Raw genomic sequence first — 21,960 nt, 5'->3', positions numbered from 1 at the left:
CTCTTAAAAGTGTTAAAAAGCAAGGATGCCATCTTAAGGACTAAGGTGCACCTGACCCAAGCCATGGTATTTTCAGTTGCCTCATATGCTTGTAAAAGCTGGACAATGAATAAGACTGAAGAAGAATTGGTGCTTTTGAATTATGGTGTTGGCAAAGAATACTGAATATACTATGGACTGCCAGAAAAACAAACAAATCTGTCTTGGAAGAAGTACAGACAGAATGCTCCTTAGAAGCAAGAATGGTGAGACTTTGTCTCACATACTTTGGACATGTTATTAGGAGGGATCAGTTCCTGGAAAAGGACATCTGCCGGTAAAGTAATGGGTCAGTGGAAAAGAACAAGGCCCTCAACAAGATGGATGGACACAGTGGCTGCAACAATGGGCTCAAACATAGCAATGATTGTGAGGATGGTGCAGGACTGGGCAGTGTTTCGTTCTGTTGTACGTAGGGTCGGAACTGACTCGACAGCACCTAACGACGTTTTACTAAGTCAAAGAAGTGAGTCACAATAGATCACATATTTTTGTTTCCATTTACACGTACTCCTTATTTACTATCTTGTCACTGACATTTCGCATTTATGACTGTCTTAGGCTGAGTTCTCTAGATAAGCAAAATGTGTGTGTATATACATATATATATGATATAACGTACATTGAGAGAGACACATCTCAAGTAAACGTCTCACACTATTGTAGAGGCTGGCAAGTCCCAAGTCTGTGGGTCAGGTGTCAGGCTGGAGGCTTCTGATCACGTAACTGCAGGGGCTGATAAACCCAAAATCCACGGGTCAGACTGGCAGGCTGCTGGCTCATGGCTGCAAAGGCTGATGAATCCAAGATCAGCAGGTAAAATGGCAGGCTGCTGGCCCAAGTCTGAAGAACTGGAGGTCAAATGCTGAAGAGCCAAATGCAGGATCCAGCAAAAGCCAGCAAGCTTTGCCAAAAAGTCCACATATTCTGGATGCAGGCCACACTCTCAAGGAAATTCCCTTTCAACTGATAGCAGATCTCAACATGGAAGTGAGTACATCATTATAAAAAAAAAAAAAACCCAGTGCCACCGAGTCGATTCCGACTCATAGTGACGCTACAGAACAGAGTAGAACTGCCCCGTAGAGTTTCCAAGGAGTGCCTGGTGGATTCGAACTGCCAACCCTTTGGTTAGCAGCCCTAGGACTTAACCACTATGCCACCAGGGTTTCCTACATCATTATAAAAAAAAAAAAAATTTATGACTGCCAAATTACACTTAGCTGTCAAATGGCTGAGAATCACGACCAGCCAAGCTGACACAAACCTTAATAATCACGACAATAGTAAAAAAAAAAAAACTTACAATCCACCTACTTTGCTCATTGACGATGTACGTCTGGCAGTGAACATATGTCGAGGTGCAAGGCACGAGTAACGCTGGCTGTGACAGTTAAGGCTATGTGTTAACTTAGCTGGGCCATGATTCTCAGTTGTTTGGAAGTTATGTAATGACGTAATTTGGTAGTTATATAATGTAGTCATCCTCTATTTTGTGATCTGATGGAGTGATCTTCCATTTTCACATAAAATTGATTTTCACGTAAGAACCTGGTCTTTGGAACCTAACTAAGGCGATAAGTGAGGAGCAGGTATATATGAAATGCCCAGAAGAGGCACATCTATGAAGAAGAAAGAAGATTGGTAGTTACATAAGGGTGGAGAGTTAGACTGGGGGGAAAGGCAGGGTACTATCTACTGGGTATAGATTTTGTTTTTTTAATTGTGCTTCAAGTGAAAGTTTACAAATCAAGTCACGCTCACATCAAAATATATATATACCTTACTATATACTCCTAGTTGCTCTCTCCCTGATGAGTCAGCACACTCCTTCTCTCCACCCTGTATTCCCATGTTCATTCAGCCAGCTTCTGTCCCCCTCTGCCTTCTTGTTTTCCCTCCAGACAGAGGTACCCACATAGTCTCATGTGTCTACATGAGCCAAGGAGCTCACTCTTCACCAGTATCATTTTCTATCTTAAAGTCCAGTCCAATCCCAGGCTGAAGAGTTAGCTTTGGGAATGGTTCTAGTCTGGGACTAACATTAGGTCTGGGGACCATGACTTCTGGGGTCCTTGTAGTCTCAGTCAGACCATTAAGTCCGGTCTTTTTACGAGAATTTGAGGTTTGCATCCCACTGCTCTCCTGCTCCGTCAGGGATTCTCTGTTATATTCTCTGTCAGGGCAGTCATTGGTTGTAGCTGGGCACCATCTGGTTCTTCTGGTCTCAGACTGATGCAGTCTCTGATGTATGTGGCCCTTTCTGTCTCTTGGGCTCATAATTACTTTGTGTCTTTGGAATTCTTCACTGGGTATAGATTTTTTGAGGGTGGTGATAAAAAGGCTCTAAAATTGATTGTGGTAAAGGCTGCACACCTCTGTGAATACACCAATTTATAGAACTGTACTCTATAAATAGGTAAATTTTATGGTATAAAAATTACATCTCAATAGAGCTATTATAAAAAATTCATGCTACTACTCCCCTCCACTAGTATGAAAAATTAATTATTATTTGCATGAAAAAGTTTATAGTTAATAATGTCAAAAATTTGCTGGAGACTTACATATTTTCACAAAGAAAAGCATGACATTAATCAAACATGAATCATGTTAGCCTCTCCTTATGAGAGATATAAGAAAACCTACATACCCCCTTGAAAGGAACTTTAAAAGCAATAAATCGGGTTCCAGGTAGAGGATGTCCAATTGGTGTCACAGTCCTCCACCTGCAATGAAAATAAACAACTACAATTGTAACAAAAACATTTTAATGGCTTAAGATGGTAAACGAGCCATTTTTAAATAAAAGCCTAATGTTGCTCAGTTGCTTTTTTTTTGAAATTTTTTTTATTAACTTTTATTGAGCTTCAAGTGAACATTTACAAATCAAGTCAGTCTGTCACATATAAGTTTATATACATCTTACTCCATATTTCCACTTGTTCTCCCCCTAATGAGTCAGCCCTTCCAGCATCTCCTTTCATGACAATTTTGCCAGCTTCCCACTCTCTTTATCCTCCCATCCCCCCTCCAGACAGGAGATGCCAACACAGTCTCAAGTGTCCGCCTGATATAATTAGCTCACTCTTCATCAGCATCTCTCTCCTACCCACTGTCCAGTCCCTTCCATGTCTGATGAGTTGTCTTCGGGAATGGTTCCTGTCCTGTGCCAAGAGAAGGTTTGGGGACCATGACTGCCGGGATTCCTCTAGTCACAGTCAGACCATTAAGTATGGTCTTTTTATGAGAATTTGGGGTCTGCATCCCACTGATCTCCTGCTCCCTCAGGGGTTCTCTATTGTGCTCCCTGTCAGGGCAGTCATTGATTGTGGACGGGCACCAACTAGTTCTTCTGGTCTCAGGATGATGTAGGTCTCTGGTTCATGTGGCCCTTTCTGTCTCTTGGGCTCTTAGTTGTCGTGTGACCTTGGTGTTCTTCATTCTCCTTTGCTCCAGGTGGGTTGAGACCAATTGATGCATCTTAGATGGCCGCTTGTTAGCAATTAAGACCCCAGACGCCACATTTCGAAGTGGGATGCAGAATGTTTTCATAATAGAATTATTTTGCCAATTGACTTAGAAGTCCCCTTAAACCATGGTTCCCAAAACCCCCGCCCTTGCTCCGCTGACCTTTGAAGCATTCATTTTATCCTGGAAACCTCTTTGCTTTTGGTCCAGTCCAATTGAGCTGACCTTCCATGTATTGAGTGTTGTCCTTCCCTTCACCTAAAGCAGTTCTTATCTACTAATTAATCAGTAAAAAAGCCTCTCCCTCCCTCCCTCCCCTCCTCGTAACCACAAAAGTATGTGTTCTTCTCCATTTATACTACTTCTCAAGATCTTATAATAGTGGTCTAATACAATATTTGTCCTTTTGCCTCTGACTGATTTCGCTCAGCATAATGCCTTCCAGGTTCCTCCATGTTATGAAATGTTTCACAGATTCGTCACTGTTCTTTATCGATGCGTAGTATTCCATTGTGTGAATATACCACAATTTATTTAACCATTCATCCGTTGATGGACACCTTGGTTGCTTTCAGCTTTTTGCTATTGTAAACAGAGCTGCAATAAACATGGGTGTGCATATATCTGTTTGTGTGAAGGCTCTTGTTTCTCTAGGGTATATTCCGAGGAGTGGGATTTCTGGGTTGTATGGTAGTTCTATTTCTAACTGTTTAAGATAACGCCAGATAGATTTCCAAAGTGGTTGTACCATTTTACATTCCCACCAGCAGTGTATAAGAGTTCCAATCTCTCCGCAGCCTCTCCAACATTTATTATTTTGTGTTTTTTGGATTAATGCCAGCCATGTTGGAGTGAGATGGAATCTCGTCGTAGTTTTAATTTGCATTTCTCTAATGGCTAATGATCGAGAGCATTTTCTCATGTATCTGTTAGCTGCCTGAATATCTTCTTTAGTCAAGTGTGTGTTCATATCCTTTGCCCACTTCTTGATTGGGTTGTTTGTCTTTTTGTGGTTGAGTTTTGACAGAATCATATAGATTTTAGAGATCAGGCACTGGTCGGAGATGTCATAGCTGAAAATTCTTTCCCAGTCTGTAGGTGGTCTTTTTACACTTTTGGTGAAGTCTTTAGATGAGCATAGGTGTTTGATTTTTTAGGAGCTCCCAGTTATTTGGTTTCTCTTCGTCATTTTTGGTAATGTTTTGTATTCTGTTTATGCCTTGTATTAGGGCTCCTAAGGTTGTCCCTATTTTTTCTTCCATGATCTTTATCGTTTTAGTCTTTATGTTTAGGTCTTTGATCCACTTGGAGTTAGTTTCTGTGCTTGGTGTGAGGTATGGGTCCTGTTTTCATTTTTTTGCAAATGGACATCCAGTTATGCCAGCAACATTTGTCAAAAAGACTATCTTTTCCCCAAATTACTGACACTGGGCCTTTGTCAAATATCAGCTGCTCATATGTGGATGGATTTATATCTGGGTTCTCAATTCTGTTCCACTGCTCTATGTGCCTGTTGTTGTACCAATACCAGGCTGTTTTGACTACTGTGGCTGTATAATAAGTTCTGAAATGAGGTAGAGTGAGGCCTCTCACTTTCTTCTTCTTTTTCAGTAATGCTTTGCTTATCCAAGGCTTCTTCCCCTTCCATATGAAGTTGGTGATTTGTTTCTCTATCACCTTAAAAAATGACACTGGAATTTGGATCGGAAGTGCATTGTATGTATAGATGGCTTTTGGTAGAATAGACATTTTTACTATGTTAAGTCTTCCTATCCATGAGCAAGGTATGTTTTTCCACTTAAGTATGTCCTTTTGAATTTCTTGTAGTAGAGCTTTGTAGTCTTCTTTGTATAGGTCTTCTACATCCTTGGTAAGATTTATTCCTAAATATTTTATCTTATTGGGGGCTACTGTGAATGGTATTGATTTGGTTATTTCCTCTTCGATGTTCTTTTTGTTGATGTAGAGGAATCCAAGTGATTTTTGTATGTTTATCTTATAACCTGAGACTCTGCCAAACTCTTCTATTAGGTTCAGTAGTTTTCTGGAGGATTCCTTAGGGTTTTCTGTGTATAAGATCATGTCATCTGCAAATAGAGATAATTTTACCTCCTCCTTGCCAATCCGGATGCCCTTTATTTCTTTGTCTAGCCTAATTGCTCTGGCTAGGACTTCTAGCACAATGTTGAATAAGAGCGGTGAAAAAGGGCATCCTTGTCTGGTTCCCGTTCTCAAGGGAAATGCTTTCAGGTTCCCTCCATTTAGAGTGATGTTGGCTATTGGCTTTGCATAGATGCCCTTTATTATGTTGAGGAATTTTCATTCAATTCCTATTTTGGTGAGAGTTTTTATCATAAAAGGGTGTTGGACTTTGTCAAATGCCTTTTCTGCATCTATTGATAAAATCATGTGGTTTTTGTCTTTTATTTATGTGGTGGATTACATTAATGGTTTTTCTGATATTAAACCAGCCTTGCATACCTGGTATAAATCCCACTTGATCGTGGTCAATTATTTTTTTGATATGTTATTGAATTCTATTGGCTAGAATTTTGTTAAGGATGTTTGCATCTATGTTCATGAGGGATATAGGTCTGTAATTTTCTTTTTTTGTAATGTCTTTACCTGGTTTTGGTATCAGGGATATAGTGGCTTCATAGAATGAGTTTGGCAGTATTCCGTCCTTTTCTATGCTCTGAAATACCTTTATTAGTAGTGGTGTTAACTCTTCTCTGAAAATTTGGTAGAACTCTGCAGTGAAGCCGTCTCGGCCAGGGCTTTTTTTTGTTGGGAGTTTTTTGATTACCGTTTCAATCTCTTTTTTTGTTATGGGTCTATTTAGTTGTTCTACTTCTGAATGTGTTAGTTTAGGTAGGTAGTGTTTTTCCAGGAATTCATCCATTTCTTCTAGGTTTGCAAATTTGTTAGAGTACAATCTTTCATAATAATCTGATATGATTCTTTTAATTTCAGTTGGGTCTGTTGTGATGTGGCCCTTCTCGTTTCTTATTCGGGTTATTTGTTTCCTTTCCTGTATTTCTTCAGTCAGTCTAGCCAATGGTTTATCAATTTTGTTAATTTTTTCAAAGAACCAGCTTTTGGCTTTGTTAATTCTTTCAATTGTTTTTCTATTCTCTAATTCATTTTTAGTTCAGCTCTAATTTTTATTATTTGTTTTCTTCTGGTGCCTGATGGATTCTTTTGTTGCTCACTTTCTATTTGTTCAAGTTGTAGGGACAGTTCTCTGATTTTGGCTCTTTCTTCTTTTTGTATGTGTGCATTTATCGATATAAATTGGCCTCTGAGCACTGCTTTTGCTGTGTCCCAGAGGTTTCGATAAGAGGTATTTTCGTTCTCGTTGCATTCAATGAATTTCCTTATTCCCTCCTTGATATCTTCTATGACCCAGTCTTTTTTCAGGAGGGTACTGTTCATTTTCCAAGTATTTGATTTCTTTTCCCTAGTTTTTCTGTTATTGATTTCTAGTTTTATTGCCTTGTGGTCTGAGAAGATGCTTTGTAATATTTCGATGTTTTGGATTCTGCAAAGGTTTGTTTTATGACCTAATATGTGGTCTATTCTAGAGAATGTTCCATGTGCGCTAGAAAAAAAAGTATACTTTGCGGCAGTTGGGTGGAGAGTTCTGTATAACTCAATGAGGTCAAGTTGGTTAATTGTTGTAACTAGGTCTTCCGTGTCTCTATTGAGCTTCTTACTGGATGTCCTGTCCATCTCCAAAAGTGGTGTGTTGAAGTCTCCTACTATAATTGTGGAGGTGTCTATCTCACTTTTCAGTTCTGTTAAAATTTGATTTATGTATCTTGCAGCCCTGTTATTGGGTGCATAAATATTTAATATGGTTATGTCTTCCTGATCAGTTGTCCCTTTTATCATTATGTAGTGTCCTTCTTTATCCTTTGTGGTGGATTTAAGTCTAAAGTCTATTTTGTCAGAAATTAATATTGCTACTCCTCTTCTTTTTTGCTTATTGTTTGCTTGATATATTTTTTTCCATCCTTTGAGTTTTAGTTTGTTTGTGTCTCTAAGTCTAAGGTGTGTCTCTTGTAGGCAGCATATAGACGGATTGTGTTTCTTTATCCAGTCCGAGACTCTCTGTCTCTTTATTGGTGCATTTAGTCCATTTACATTCAGCGTAATTATAGATAAATATGTGTTTAGTGTCATTTTGATGCCTTTTTACGTGTATTGTTGACAATTTCATTTTTCCACATACTTTTTTGTGCTGAGACGTTTTTCTTAGTAAATTCTGAGATCCTCATTTTCGTAGTGTTTGACTTTATGTTTGTTGAGTCGTTACGTTTTTCTTGGCTTTTATGTTGAGTTATGGAGTTGTTATACCTCTTTGTGGTTACCTTAATATTTACCCCTATTTTTCTAAGTAAAAATCTAACTTGTATTGTTCTATATCGCCTTGTATCACTCTCCATATGGCAGTTCTATGCCACCTGTATTTAGTCCCTCTTTTTGATTATTGTGATCTTTTACATATTGACTTCAGTGATTCCCTGTTATGAGCATTTTTTTTTTTTAATTAATCTTAATTTGTTTTCGTGATTTCCCTATTTGAGTTGATATCAGGATGTTCTGTTTTGTGACCTTGTGTTGTGCTGGTATCTGATATTATTGGTTTTCTGACCAAACAATACTCTTTAGTATTTCTTGTAGCTTTGGTTTGGTTTTTGCAAATTCTCTAAACTTGTGTTTATCTGTAAATATCTTAATTTCGCCTTCATATTTCAGAGAGAGTTTTGCTGGATATATGATCTTTGGCTGGCCGTTTTTCTCCTTCAGTGCTCTGTATATGTCGTCCCATTCCCTTCTTGCCTGCATGGTTTCTGCTGAGTAGTCTGAACTTACTCTTATTGATTCTCCCTTGAAGGAGACCTTTCTTTTCTCCCTGGCTGCTTTTAAAATTTTCTCTTTATCTTTGGTTTTGGCAAGTTTGATGATAATATGTCTTGGTATTTTTCTTTTTGGATCAATCTTAAATGGGGTTCAATGACCATCTTGGATAGATATGCTTTCATCTTTCATGATGTCAGGGAAGTTTTCTGTCAGCAGATCTTCAACTATTTTCTCTGTGTTTTCTGTCCTCCCTCCCTGTTCTGGGACTCCAGTCACACGCAAGTTATCCTTCTTGATAGAGTCCCACATGATTCTTAGGGTTTCTTCATTTTTTTTAATTCTTTTATCTGATTTTTTTTTCAGCTATGTTGGTGTTAATTCCCTGGTCCTCCAGATTTCCCAATCTGCATTCTAATTGCTCGAGTCTGCTCCTCTGACTTCCTATTGCGTTGTCTAATTCTGTAATTTTACTGTTAATCTTTTGGATTTCTACATGCTGTCTCTCTATGGATTCTTGCAACTTATTAATTTTTCCACTATGTTCTTGAATAATCTTTTTGAGTTCTTCAACTGTTTTATCAGTGTGTTCCTTGGCTTTTTCTGCAGTTTGCCTTATTTCGTTTCTGATGTCTTGAAGCATTCTGTAAATTAGTTTTTTATATTCTGTATCTGATAATTCCAGGATTTTATCTTCATTTTGGAAAGATTTTGATTCTTTTGTTCAGGGGGTTGGAGAAGCTGTCATGGTCTGCTTCTTCATGTGGTTTGATATCAACTGCTGTCTCCGAGCCATCACTGGGAAACTTGTTTTTCCAGAAAATCTGACTGGGACGCTGGCTCCAGGCTCCGAAAACAGTCACTGCTTCCCCGTATTTGTTCGTTTTCCGTCTCTAAATCTGTGTTTGTTGTTCAGGTTCGTAGATTGTCATGTATGTGATCGATTCACTTGTTCTTCCGAGTCTTTGTTGCAAGAGGGATCCGAGGTAGCATCTACCTAGTCCGCCATCTTGGCCCCACCTCCTCAGTTGCTTTTTTAGTGCTATCATGCATGAAAATTTTAATTTACTGACTGCTTCTTTCCTCAAATACCAAAACAAAAACTCAAGATTTTAAATATAAATATATATATGTACATATATAGCACTTCTACAGTAAATAAGGTAGTGCCCACTCTTGATAAACACTTTCATTACGCAAAAGGGTATTTTTGGTGGTGTTTTATTGTGCAACAGTAAGAGGAAGAAAATAGTTTATGAATTTTAGATAATCTTCACTATTTAGATATTAAATACAGAGTGGCAATAGGCATTAAATGTGTGAATAATAAAAGCAAAATATGAAAACCTACAGTGTTTCAATAAATGGTTAGGAAACAAAATAATATTTTTCTTAAAGTGATTATTTTTAGAGATGTTTTAATTTCTGATTAATCTTGAATCAGTAACTGTAGGACATTAACTTCAAAAAATTTTTTTTCTTTACCAGTGATTACTTTTTGTAAATAACAGTGTCAAGAAATTTGGTATTAAAGATAATTCTTTTGTCATATGAATAATTATTCTCTAAGTTTTGCTTAGAGTAGAGAGTCAGAGAAAAAGCAGAAGACTCCCAACAAGATGGATTGACACATTGGCTGCAACAATGGGCTCAGGCCTAACAACGATTGTGAGGATGGTACAGGACTTGGTAGTGTTTCATTCCATTGTACACAGGGTTGCTGTGAGTTAGAACTGACTCAGTGGCTCTTAATAACAGCAACAAATTTTGCTTGATAAATTTCAATTATAAAACATAAAGATTTTAAAGAACAAGCATGTTTTAATTCCTGGCCTACTTCTCCAGCTTCGTATTTGCACTATGCTTCCCTTCTCTGGGCTCTGGCTACATTCTACTTTTCACTCAAGTTTTTTTCACGCTCTATGCTGCTCCCTCTGCCCAACTCTCCTCCTCTGTTGCGCCCTCAGATTTCATTTCAAACATTAGTTCTCAGGAAAGACTTGACATACACCCACCCACTCCAACTAGACATGGTACCTTTCGCCTTCCTTCATGGCACTTAACAGAGTATAATTACACCTATAATCATGTGGGTTTTTGTTTTTTTGTTTTTTTTTTTTAACAAATGGTGGCTTCTCTCTCTACCATAATCTCTACCAAAGTGACAATGTCTCTTTCCTCATAGTAGTGAATACTACACAATAAATGATCAACAAATAATGAATACATGTTGAATAAATACTTTATAAAATCACTAATGTACCAAAGTCCTTACTTCATATGAAAAAAAATGCCATTTATGTATCATTTATATATACGTATATAGGGTCGCTATGAGTCGGAATCGACTCCATGGCACTGGGTTTGATTTTTTTTTTTTTTGCTATATAGACATGTATATATTTTTCTTTTCAGGTAAATTATCTAAGCCAAGATTTAAGACTCTCAGAGTCCAATGTCACCTAGGTGCTGTCATTAAGCAAGGTCACTGATTCACTTTTTTTGTCCTCCTCTAAACTTTTATGAAACTTAGCTCTGCAAAAACGAGTTGGACTGACACAGTGGCTGCCAACAACGGGCTCAGGCATAGCAACGATTGTGAGGATGACACAGGCCCAGGCAGTGTTTCACTCGGTTGTATGTAGAGTTGCTATGAGTCAGAACTGACTCAATGGCACCTAACAACAAGTTCTATATCATTCATTTAACAATCAATCATTATGCTGGATTGGAATTTTATACTTAAATGTTATCACATCATTCCTCTGCTTAAAATCTTTCAATAGCTTTGCCTATGCAAGGTACCCAAGGCTTCCAACAATCGGGCTTTTCTGACTCACCTCAGGCCATTTCCCCACAATGAACAAGTTGTCCTATTCTAAATATGCCATATTTTTTTCTTGTTTCTGAACCACTGCATACATCCTTCCCCCAGAATACTGAATTAACCATCTCTGGAAATGTAGTACCCATTTATATTCCTGGGCTTTCTTTTTTTTTTCAGAAAATTTCATGAACATCGTCTCATCATTCCTCATATGATTCTATGAAATAGATATTTTTTAGGACAGGTATTATCTATCGCCATTTGACAGACGATAAAAACGAGGCCAAAAGTTGACTGGAGTTGCCCAATGTCACAGAGAGCCAATGGCGAAAGCAAGGTCTTGTAACTCCACCTCTAAAGCACATTCTGTATCTAGGGTAAAAGAGGCAGCAAAGAATAGGAAACTGCTTAGGAAGGAAAAGTGGGGGTTCACCCTTGAGTTTTTAGCTTCTGTAAGAGAAGATGTACTCATAGGCACTGAAAAGGTTCTAAAAAGGTTGAAGCCTTCACCCCGTGGTAGAAAATCAAGTTTAAGAATTTCTTTCTGATTCCTGTGCTCTTTTCTTAGGACAAGATGTCCTGGTGGCACAGTCATTAAAGTGCTCTGCTGCTAACTGAAAGCTCAATGGTTAGAATCCACCAGCTGCTCTGCAGGAGAAAGATAGGGCAGTCTGCTTCCGTAAAGATCACAGCCTTGGAAACCCTATGGTGCAGTTCTACTCTGTCCTATAGGGTCGTTATGAGTCGGAATTGACTCTACAGCAGTGGGTTTGGGTTTTTTAGGACACTGAGCTTGATTCTATTTTTAAAATGTCCCCCACACCACAACCTTATTTCAGACTACTTCTAGGAAAATGAAATTTGGTCACAATAACTTGCATTTATAAAGGGCATATATTTTAAATAAGCTTCTATCAACCTCACTTACCCAGTGCCGTCGAGTCAATTCCAACTCAACCTCACTAGCTCCTTATATATTCCTATCATTAAATAAGCACCTATTTGTTCCCATTCTCATTTCCCAAGCAAAGAAACTAAATTATTATGAAATTATTTGCCAAAGTTATACAGCTTAGTAACTGGAAGAGGCAGGGCTAGAATAGATTCCAAAATACTATCATTTCAATGGTTTCCAACCTTCTGAACCTTCTTAAATGCAAAAAAAAAAAAAAAAAAAAGACGTTATAGCCCTTTTATATGATCGAAGTAGCTACACTTTTACAAAAGGATTAGGACCACTAGGATTTTTTTTCTTTTGTATTTTATCCAAATTACTCACAATTTAGAGTATAAATAGACTAATTTACTATCTAAGCACAAACAGGGTAGCAAGAAATGTTTTCTAAGAAAGCAGATGATTATTAAGAAAATAAAAGCCAGTCTTAAAATAAAGACGTCACCTGCGAAGACAAAAACTGTAAAGTGTCTTAAATCCCCCTTTAAACCGTTTACATTTTTACTCTGTACTGCATCCATGGCTAAATTGTTCCATAAGCTATTTATGCAATTGTTAGACAGGCAGGTGGGACAAAGAGAAGGCTAACTCAAAGAACAAGAACGGTAGCTGCAATGATGAAAATTACCAAAGAGTTGGCACATTAGGGAAGGGAATGAATAGTGAAATTCAGCGTGACTGAAGCACAGGACAGTGGTTCAAGATTAAAAAAAAAAAAAAGGCACTTAGGACCCTTCACTTTTCTTAAATCCTCAGATCTCATTGCTAACCTTAGTTGTTGGAACAACTTTTTATTCATCTTTTCCTTTTTGCTTTTACCACTTTGCTCTGACCTCATCACCTCACCCCTGGATAACTGCAATGGTCTCTCATAATGAGTCTCCTTTGCCTTTCAGGTTCTCCCCCACTTATCCCATCCTATATTTCACTGTCATAAAAACTTTTCATAAGTATGCTATCATTATCAGAATAAAACTTCTTCAGACTGTTTCACAGCCCTATACCATACAGCTTGATCCCATAGATTGAATGTTACCTTTCACCACAGATCTCACCAGAAAATTGTCTCTACAGTCCAGCATGTACCCTACAATCCCACAAATGTATCATGCTCATTCCTCTTTCTGTGTCTTGTGCCTTTCTCTAGGCTCCTTGACCTTCTAAATCAGGGTTTCTAAACCCTGACACTACTAACATTTTGGACCAAGCAGTTCTTTGTTGTGGGGGTCTGTTCTGTGCGATAGTGTAGGATGTTAGCTGCAGTCCTGGCCTCTACCCACTAGATAGATGCCCGCAGTACCACCTCCTAAGTTGTAACAACCAAATATATCTCTAGATATTGTCAAATGTCTCCTGGGGGGCAAAACTGTCCCTAGTTGAGAACTGCTGATCTAAATTCTAGTCTTGCTTCAAGCCCTAACTCAAATCCTACAAGAAACCTCCAATCAACATAGCCCATAGCAATCTCTCCACTTTGTAAACCTATATAATTATTTGTATAACACTTAATTTTTTTCACTGTTTCTTGACTACAGGTTCCACTGAGACTAGACTGCATGTACATTATGTCTTTACAACTGAAATCATCTAGACCTGAAAATACATCATTCAGTAACAATTCGCAGTGGTATCATGTGATCAAATAGCCTCAGAATACAACAATGTGAATTTTTAAAGCTCCTATGAAAGATGAAAATCAACTCATTTGTTAATGTGGTAATTCACGTAACTATTCAAGTGAAAAATTAGACAGAGGCACCGAATATTACTGCATATATTTTTTAATTTGTTCAATGGCATTTCAAACAGAATTGTATTTGATTTTTTACCCCACTCCACAAATCCAGTTATTAAAAGTTTTGCTTAATGCTTCAGTAAACATTTTACATTGAACTGAAATGCCATGAGCATTTAACATAACTTAGTATGTTTTTACCTATTTCACAAAGAATTTTAAGCCACTTAAAATACAAAAAAAGTAGCAAATAAAGAACGTGTAGACATCACAAAATACAGATCATAAAGGCCAGTGTAGATGTTAACTAAATTTCACATTCAGCTCTCAGCTTCCAAGAAGCGAAAGTAAAAAAAGAAAAATCATTTATATAAATTATCAACTCAAAAAGAAGCATGCGATATTAAAAGAAAACGTTTTCTTGCACAGGATCCTAAAAGAAATCATTCATATTACTGGACATGACATTTAACATGATTGGACATGACTCAGTAAAAATAATTCTTGAAGGCATTAAGGTAATAAAGTCCAAGTACATAAGATTCAAGTGGTTCAGCTCCATCCATTGGGAGAAATGGATGGGTTGCACAACTTTCAAGTGAACTGCAATAATACTCCTTTCAGGCAAGCTTTTGAGAAAAAGTGAATAAAGGACACTTCCAGATCCTACTCTCTTCTAAGAATCTGATGTGCTGGTGTTTTATATTGTTTGTTAAGAAGGGATCCTTACATTCAGACGCAGATAAAAAGTGCCAAATCCCCAGTAGCTAGCACATGGTAAGTGCTCACTATTTTTCCTTACATTCAGACAAACAGGCAATGAGGGTGATCGCTTACGAGGTTGACAGCTTACTGTGAAAGTTAAGGAGCTAAAGCTCTTGCCTAGATAGAGGATAAACATACGCAATATAAATGTTTAAATAAGTATTTGACTGAATTCTGTCCCATAAAAGAATGGCTCTAAACCAAAGGTACAGACAAGAATTTCATTCCCAAGGTTAAAAAACAAAAAAAACTAGGTAACTCAGTCCTAATCTATGCATCTAAATCAGAATTTTCAAGGGTGAGGCCTGAACATGTGTATTCAGAAAAAGATTTTGATGGGCATTGCCACAGAACACAGTTAACAGTAGTTTGGGCCCAGAAAATTTTTAGTTTCTAGTCATTCTTTACAGCTATAAAAACTCTTCAATGTAAGAAGCTCAGTGAATTTTTTCAGGGAAAACTTAACTTCAAAATGTACTCCCAGAGTTACCAAACAAACAGACTTGGCTGTAAAAATTATTTGCTATGAAGGAAGTGAATTTGAAGAACATCTGATGATGTTTATTCAATTAATTTTAGAAGAGTTGACGCTAAAACTTTTTTCTGATATAGCTATCAAGCTGAATTGCCTCTTGAGGTTACCCCTAATTTGCAAAAGTAACAGTTAAGTATATCAGAGATAATTACTCAGGGTAATACATACCCAAAACCGTCGAGTCAAATCCGACTCGTAGTGACTACAGGGCAGATTAGAACTGCCCCATAAGGTTTCCAAGGAGCATCTGGTGGATTTGAACTGCCAACCTTTTGGTTAGCAGCCATAGCGCTTAACCACTGTGCCACCAGGGTTTCCAATATATACCCAGTTCATTTAAAAGTTTTACATGGTTAGATTCCCATTAAAAAGATTCAGCATATCATCTTATTTTTCACTTTCCAAAATATGCGTTTGATCTGCCAAGAAATTACTCCCATCAATTTTGATATATTTAGTGTTACTGAAATTCAGGTTTTGTAGGAACATCAATAATCTGACGTTTATATTAAGTTCATGTGACTTATAACCAATTCTGCCCAGTGAAACAAAGGTCAATGTAAACTGCATACAATAAAATGTTACACTTAACAGATCTTCCCACAAAATTAAATAGGTATAGGAATGATCATTGGCACAGCTACAATGAGAATCTCACATGATTCTCATTAAAACGAATTGAGAAGGAAGCTATCACGGAGTTTTACTGGGCAACAGTAATAAACGTTAGGGTCTAAAATTTAACATAAAAAATTCTCCACTGTAATATCTACTTCACAACACAAATATTCAAATTTATTCCAATTACAGATCAACTTAAGAAATTCATATAAAAATTCTATAATGCCACACACTTTAAAAAAATATCAGAAACAGGTATTACCAAGAATGTACAGTTGATAAAATTTGAAAAGGGAGTAAATAAATACTTTGTTCAATTTCAAAACATCAACTCCTTAGGGTACCTCCAATCCTAAGGAGAAATGTCAGCAAATATCTGGGCCTAGTTCTCTTTTAGGGCCTCAGAGTGGTCCCACCCTCAACCATTAAATGTAAAGAAGGTCTACTTATCTGTCCCTCTGAAAAGCATCAGCCTCTTTTGTCTCTTTCTCACAAACACATTTTCAGGAGTGAGGTCTTGCTAAAGAAGGAAGAATGGTAAGTCTAAACTCCAACTTTTTTTGTCCTGACTGCTATAGAATTTGGGGTCCGTTTGCTTTTAATTTTTAAGTAATAAAGATGAAAATAACAAAAGATTTTTTGAAAGCTGTTGATGGTGGCAGTACACTAAAACCTAGATGCAAATATAATTCCTCTCTCATTTGGAATGAGTATTTTTTTTATTCTCTTTCTCTCTGTCTGTTTTACAAGGTGATAGGGAAGGAATTAGAGACAGGTTTCTTAAATTAATAAAGTGAAACTTCAGTTAAATGGTTTTATTAGGTTCCTTTCCAGAGACTGATTTATAAACTCTGTGATGAAGTTCAGGAATCTCTGTTTTAAATAATCACTCTCAGTAATTCTAATGCTGGGGGTCCAAGGACAACACTGAAAAACAAGGCCCAAGGACGAGTAGCACACTGCCAGGTGGAACAGTCCAATTTAGGCCTAGGGATGAACAGAAGCAAAGACATCAACGTCTCTGGTGTGCCAGAGGAAAAGGTACAGGCAGTCCCCGACTTATGGCGTGTTAGAGTTACCATGAACCACGCTTGTGACTGTTTTTTTTTTTTTTTTAATGTACACCTTATCATTATTAATGCGTACTACATTAATGCTGCAGTGTGTTAATTTGCTGATGTTATCATTCTCAGATGTTCACCTGCAGATGTTCAAGATCAGATTTATAAAGAAACTGATAATATGAAAACAAGAAAAAAAAAAAGAGATACTTGACTTCAAGTCAGAATCAACTTCGACTTCGGAGTGGAACCCCGTCCTAAGTTCGGGACTACCTGTACTTAAGTCTCTTAGCCTTACTGGTGATCAGTTTCTGCTTCTGATAAAGAGTTGGACCACACTGTCTCTGAGGTTCTGCCCAAAGTTCACATTTGGTCATCACCCAAAGTATCCGGGAATCATGGTTCACTGTTCCCTGAAGATGCTGTGAAAATTGCTAAACACTTATTCATTCAACACTTACTAAGGACTAATGAATGAAAGGCAGTTTTTAGTCTGTTGGACAGAGAGACAGACAAGTAACTGCCATACAGTACCATAAGAGAGGGGATTATGGATGGCTTCACAGGAAAGTAATACTTGAACAGAAATTTTATAATGCAGAGGGGGTGGCATTCCACCAAGGAATGGCACATGCAAAGACATGCAGTTGTGACAACACATACTATGCCCAGGATACAGTGAACAGTTTGGAATGGTTTTAGCATAGAGTGCATGCTGGAGAGTGGTAGAAAGTTGAAGTTTAGGAAGATAAGAGACAGTTAATATATGCCATGCAAAGAGCTCAGGTTTTATCATATGGAAGAGCTGAAGGTGATCAGGCCAGGAAGACTGTCCTGGTGATAGTATAAAGAATGAATAAGACGGGGCAACCTAGAGACAAGGAAACCAATTAGGAGGCTACTGCCCAGCGATTATGGCTGCTAACGCAGAGCAATGAGGACAAAGGCAGGCTCCAAAGAAAACTGTCTAGAAGGCAGACTCAAATAACTTGCTGACTGTATGTAGAATGTTTAAAAATAAATGGAATTTCCAGAACTGACCCTAGTTTTAACCTGGGTGACTGTAAAGACTCTGACCTCATTATAAAATAGAAAATAAAGAGAATAAGTTTTGTGAGGAGAGGTTGGTTTTGAACTGCATGCATTCTGGGATAAGGGTGCTACAGACAGTCTGGAGCTTAGATAAGAAGTCTGGGTTAAAGATACATTTGGGAGTCATTATCCTTCAGATGGTGGCTGAAGCTATGAGACTACTCACAGAGAACACAGAATAAAAAGAGAAAAGGTTCAAGGGCAAAACCTTAAGAGCAACAGTTAAGGGTGGCCAGAGGAAATTTTATTTCCATTTCTTGCTTTTATTAATATAAACTCAAACATGTTCATAGCCAAAAAGAAGACAGTGACTGAAATCTTAGAGAAAGAGATTAAAGCAAGTTTCCAGAGGAACTGACACAGAAAATTAAGAGACCTAAGAAGATTCCCTGGATTTGGCAATTAGATGGTACTGGTGGCATGACAGGGGAAGAAACCAGGACACTGGGTTGAGAAGTAAACAGGTAAGGAAAAAAAAAAAAAAAGAAAGATTATGCTTTCTAGAAGTTTGGCTGTGAAGGAGAGGACAGAGAAAGAGCAGAGATTAGGGAATAATTCAGATGGAGGGTTTTTGTTTTTCTGTTTTTAGAGGAAAGAAGAGATGAAGCCTACACAGGAAGGTGGGGAAAGAGTATACTGAAAATAACAGATAGGGTTAAATGATGGACTAAGGCCCCAGAAGAGACAATGAGTGGGATCTACGACCACATACAGAAACTGTTGTGGATTTAAAAAAGCATACCTCTTCATCTGATACAGGAGACAAGGAAATCTGCTGATGAAGTTAAGTTGGCCTGGCAGTAGGTGATGCTGTGTTCATGTCTGAGTGCTGCTATTTCCTCTGAAACAGCAAAGTCAGCTGCTGAAAGTACAAGGTCAAAACTGGGGTAGAAGGTTTAAAGAGTGATAAAAGTTACGATAGTAGCTGTGGGAGGGAAGGAAAAAGAATGGTTGAGGCAATTATGGATCATATATTCCCTGCAGCAATAATCTGGTTATGTGATTTTCACTAATAGAATTTTGCTGTTGTTAGCTGCCACGGAGTGTGTCATAGCGAACCCATGCACAACGGAACAAAATGCTGCCTGATCCTGCACAACCCCTATGATTGATTATGGATTGGACTGCTGTGATCCACAGGGTTTCCACTGGCTGATATTCAGAAGCAGATTTCCAGGCCTTTCTTCTTCTTAATCTGGAAGCGCCACTGAAACCTGTTTTAGCATCAAAACAAGCCTCTACTGACAGGCAGGTGGTATCTGCACGTGAGGTGCACTCGCAGGGAATCAAACCCAGGTCTCCCCCACAGAAGGTAAGAATTCTACCACTGAACAACCAATGCCCCTTTAAAACCAGGTACCATTGAGTTAATTCTGATTCACCGCCACCCCATATGTGTCAGAGTAGAACTGCGATCCACAGGGTTTTCAACGGCTGGTTTTTTGGAAGTAGATCACTAGGCATTTCTCCTGAGGTGCTACCTTTATAAATGAGCTTAAAAAGCAAATGCCTGGACTAAACCAGAGATTTTGTTGGACAAAAGTGGAAGGAAGACAAAAAGGAAGGAAATTTTAGATACTGGTGTGAGTAATTGATGAACCAAGTAGTGTGGCTAGGCAAGGAAGAATGTCAACCTAGGTAGAGACTGACAAACTTAAAAAAAAGAAAATGGTAGTCAAGTATAAGGTGTCTTCATGAGGTCAGGAATTTGGTATAGAAAAATAAGGGAAAGAGAGAAATGAAAGAAACAGAAGGATGAGAGGAGAATGCTAGAGTTTAGGATTTTTGAAAGGAAGAGTCTGAGAGGTTAGGCTGAGAAAGGAACAGTCAGTCAGTCATGGCAGTAAGTTACAGGAATTCGGGGTGTTGGACCTATGATGCACAGGACAGCTTTAGTTCCCCCAGGATCTTGTAGGAAAGACTGAGTTGGGTGCTAAATTTCTTAATGAATGTGAGGGAGTGACCAGGAGGCTGCTAAATGACAATGAAGAGGGAAGGTAAAAGGAATAATTGATGAGTGTTTCTGTTATGTTTTACAAAGGTGGAATAGAATGGCCTAGCAATGGCCATGAGGAGATGGAAGAATACAAATGCCATCTCCAGCCTTCACTGAAGTGAGCTGCTAGGAAAGCAGTGTCTTTAGGTTATAGCCAGGTTTCCAATGTCAGGAGAAATCTTCTGTAGACAGGATGAGGGTATAGAGGAACTTACTTATGCCACAAATGCGGAGTCTTGGGAAGGCTGACATCAGGATGATGAACAGATGGAGAAAGTATGGGGATGATGTTATGAAAGAGGCTTAATTATCTTAATTATCTGGGTGGTTATAAAATATGACAGTAACTAGAGGTAGGGTGGGGTTTACTGACTCCAGATCTTACATGAATCTTATAATACCCCTTCAGTGCCAAGCTGCCAGAGACACTGGGACTTTTTCTTGGTTACTAGGGTCAAACAGCAGTATGAGTATTAGTTTTGGTCACTATACTAATAAATTACAAAAACAACTCTAAGAAATTCAGGCAGCTAATGAGTCTCAGAATAAAAACATTAATAATGGTTAATATGTACATTCAGAAAATAAAATGAAGCTTAAAAGCTCAAGAAAGGTTCACAGAAGATGAGTTTAAATTCCAAAAGAGAACTAGGAGGTAACCCCTGAAATACGAAAGAGACAGTTTTAGAACATAAGGCAGCATTCTCTAGATACTATGTTTACAGACTACTCCTTGAAAATATAAACAACTTCCTGATGTTTACATTAGAGAGTGAGGCCCCAGTTTACATTCACCCCATGTTTAGCAAGAATCATATATAATAGTATAGCTGCTCTTCTTATGAAAGACCCTCTGGTTTTGTGACAGAAAAGCTCTGGACACTGGGAAAAAGAGTAGAGTAGAAGAAGGACATAGGAGCATTATGGGATTGAGGGTCCTGATTGTATTGGAATAACTGTAACGAAACGAGGGGAGAAAAACCTCAGTGTGGTTACTTTGTCACACCATATATAACATATACTAAAACATATATATATAACAATGAACAGAATTTTACTTGGAAAAGAGACTGGATCCAAAGTGTAACCACTAGGCATTGTTCTAGGAGGTTAAGAAAATTTTCTCAAAGAAAAAAATATGGTAGAGAACTAAACAAAAGAGTCTACCAAAAGATCAGATAAACTAATGACATCTCTTCAGTACGTTTCTAAAAACTTTAGAAATCCACTGAGAAAATAATTTTTACTTCAAAAGACAAAAGGAAACCATCTGGCTCTGTAAGTCAGGTGACTAGAACATATTTGATGTGTTAAATCTCTTTGTTAACAGCAGGATTTAGCAAAAGTCATCTCACCTTCCCTCTTATACCTCTTCTCCTTCACTACCATCACCTACTTCTCTCCCCCCACCCCCGCCAAAATAATAACTCCAAAAAAACTCATGTCAAAATACTCTGTAACTTTAAAGGAAAATCTGTACATTACACATTCTCTTCTAAACCTACCTCAAACCCTTTTGTCCGTGGGTAAATATATAAATATATATATATTTAACTTTGGGGAGAGGGGACATGGGTAGGAAAAAGTAAATCTATACCTCCAGATAAGAAATTGCTGTTGTAACAACTTGTATAAGGCAAGGATATGGAAGCTCCACAGGGACCAAATTGCTGGGCTGAGGGCTATGGGGACCATGGTCTCAGGAAACATCTAGCTCAATTGGCATAACACAGTTTATAAAGAAAAGGTTTTACATTCCACTTCAGTGAGTAGCATCTGGGGTCTTAAAAGCCTGTGAGCAGCCATCTAAGATATTCCACCAGTCTCACCCCTCCAGGAGCAAGGGGGAATGAAGAAAACTAAAGATACAAGTGAAAGATTAATCTAAAGGACTAATGGACCACATCTACCACAGCCTCCACCAGACTGAGTCCAGTACAACAAGATGGTGCCTGGCTACCACCACTGACTGCTCTGACAGGGATCACAATAGACAGTCC

General features: G+C 38.0%; 1 protein-coding gene across 2 annotated transcripts in view; it reads right to left on the bottom strand.

Annotated features, from left to right (window-relative positions):
- Window positions 1–21,960, bottom strand: part of LOC111750363 (RNA/RNP complex-1-interacting phosphatase-like) — a 75,233-nt gene that overhangs the window by 49,988 nt on the left and 3,285 nt on the right. For both annotated transcript variants that reach the window (XM_064269542.1, XM_064269543.1), the window contains exon 2: window positions 2,693–2,768. In XM_064269542.1, the coding sequence (XP_064125612.1) occupies window positions 2,693–2,768 (76 nt within the window). The remainder of the gene's footprint in view (window positions 1–2,692; window positions 2,769–21,960) is intronic.

The sequence above is a fragment of the Loxodonta africana genome, chromosome 16 (genome assembly GCF_030014295.1).
Source record: "Loxodonta africana isolate mLoxAfr1 chromosome 16, mLoxAfr1.hap2, whole genome shotgun sequence".
Classification (NCBI taxonomy): domain Eukaryota; kingdom Metazoa; phylum Chordata; class Mammalia; order Proboscidea; family Elephantidae; genus Loxodonta; species Loxodonta africana.
The sequence above is the reverse complement of the archived record's forward strand: the minus strand, read 5'-3'. Positions and strand labels throughout refer to the sequence as shown.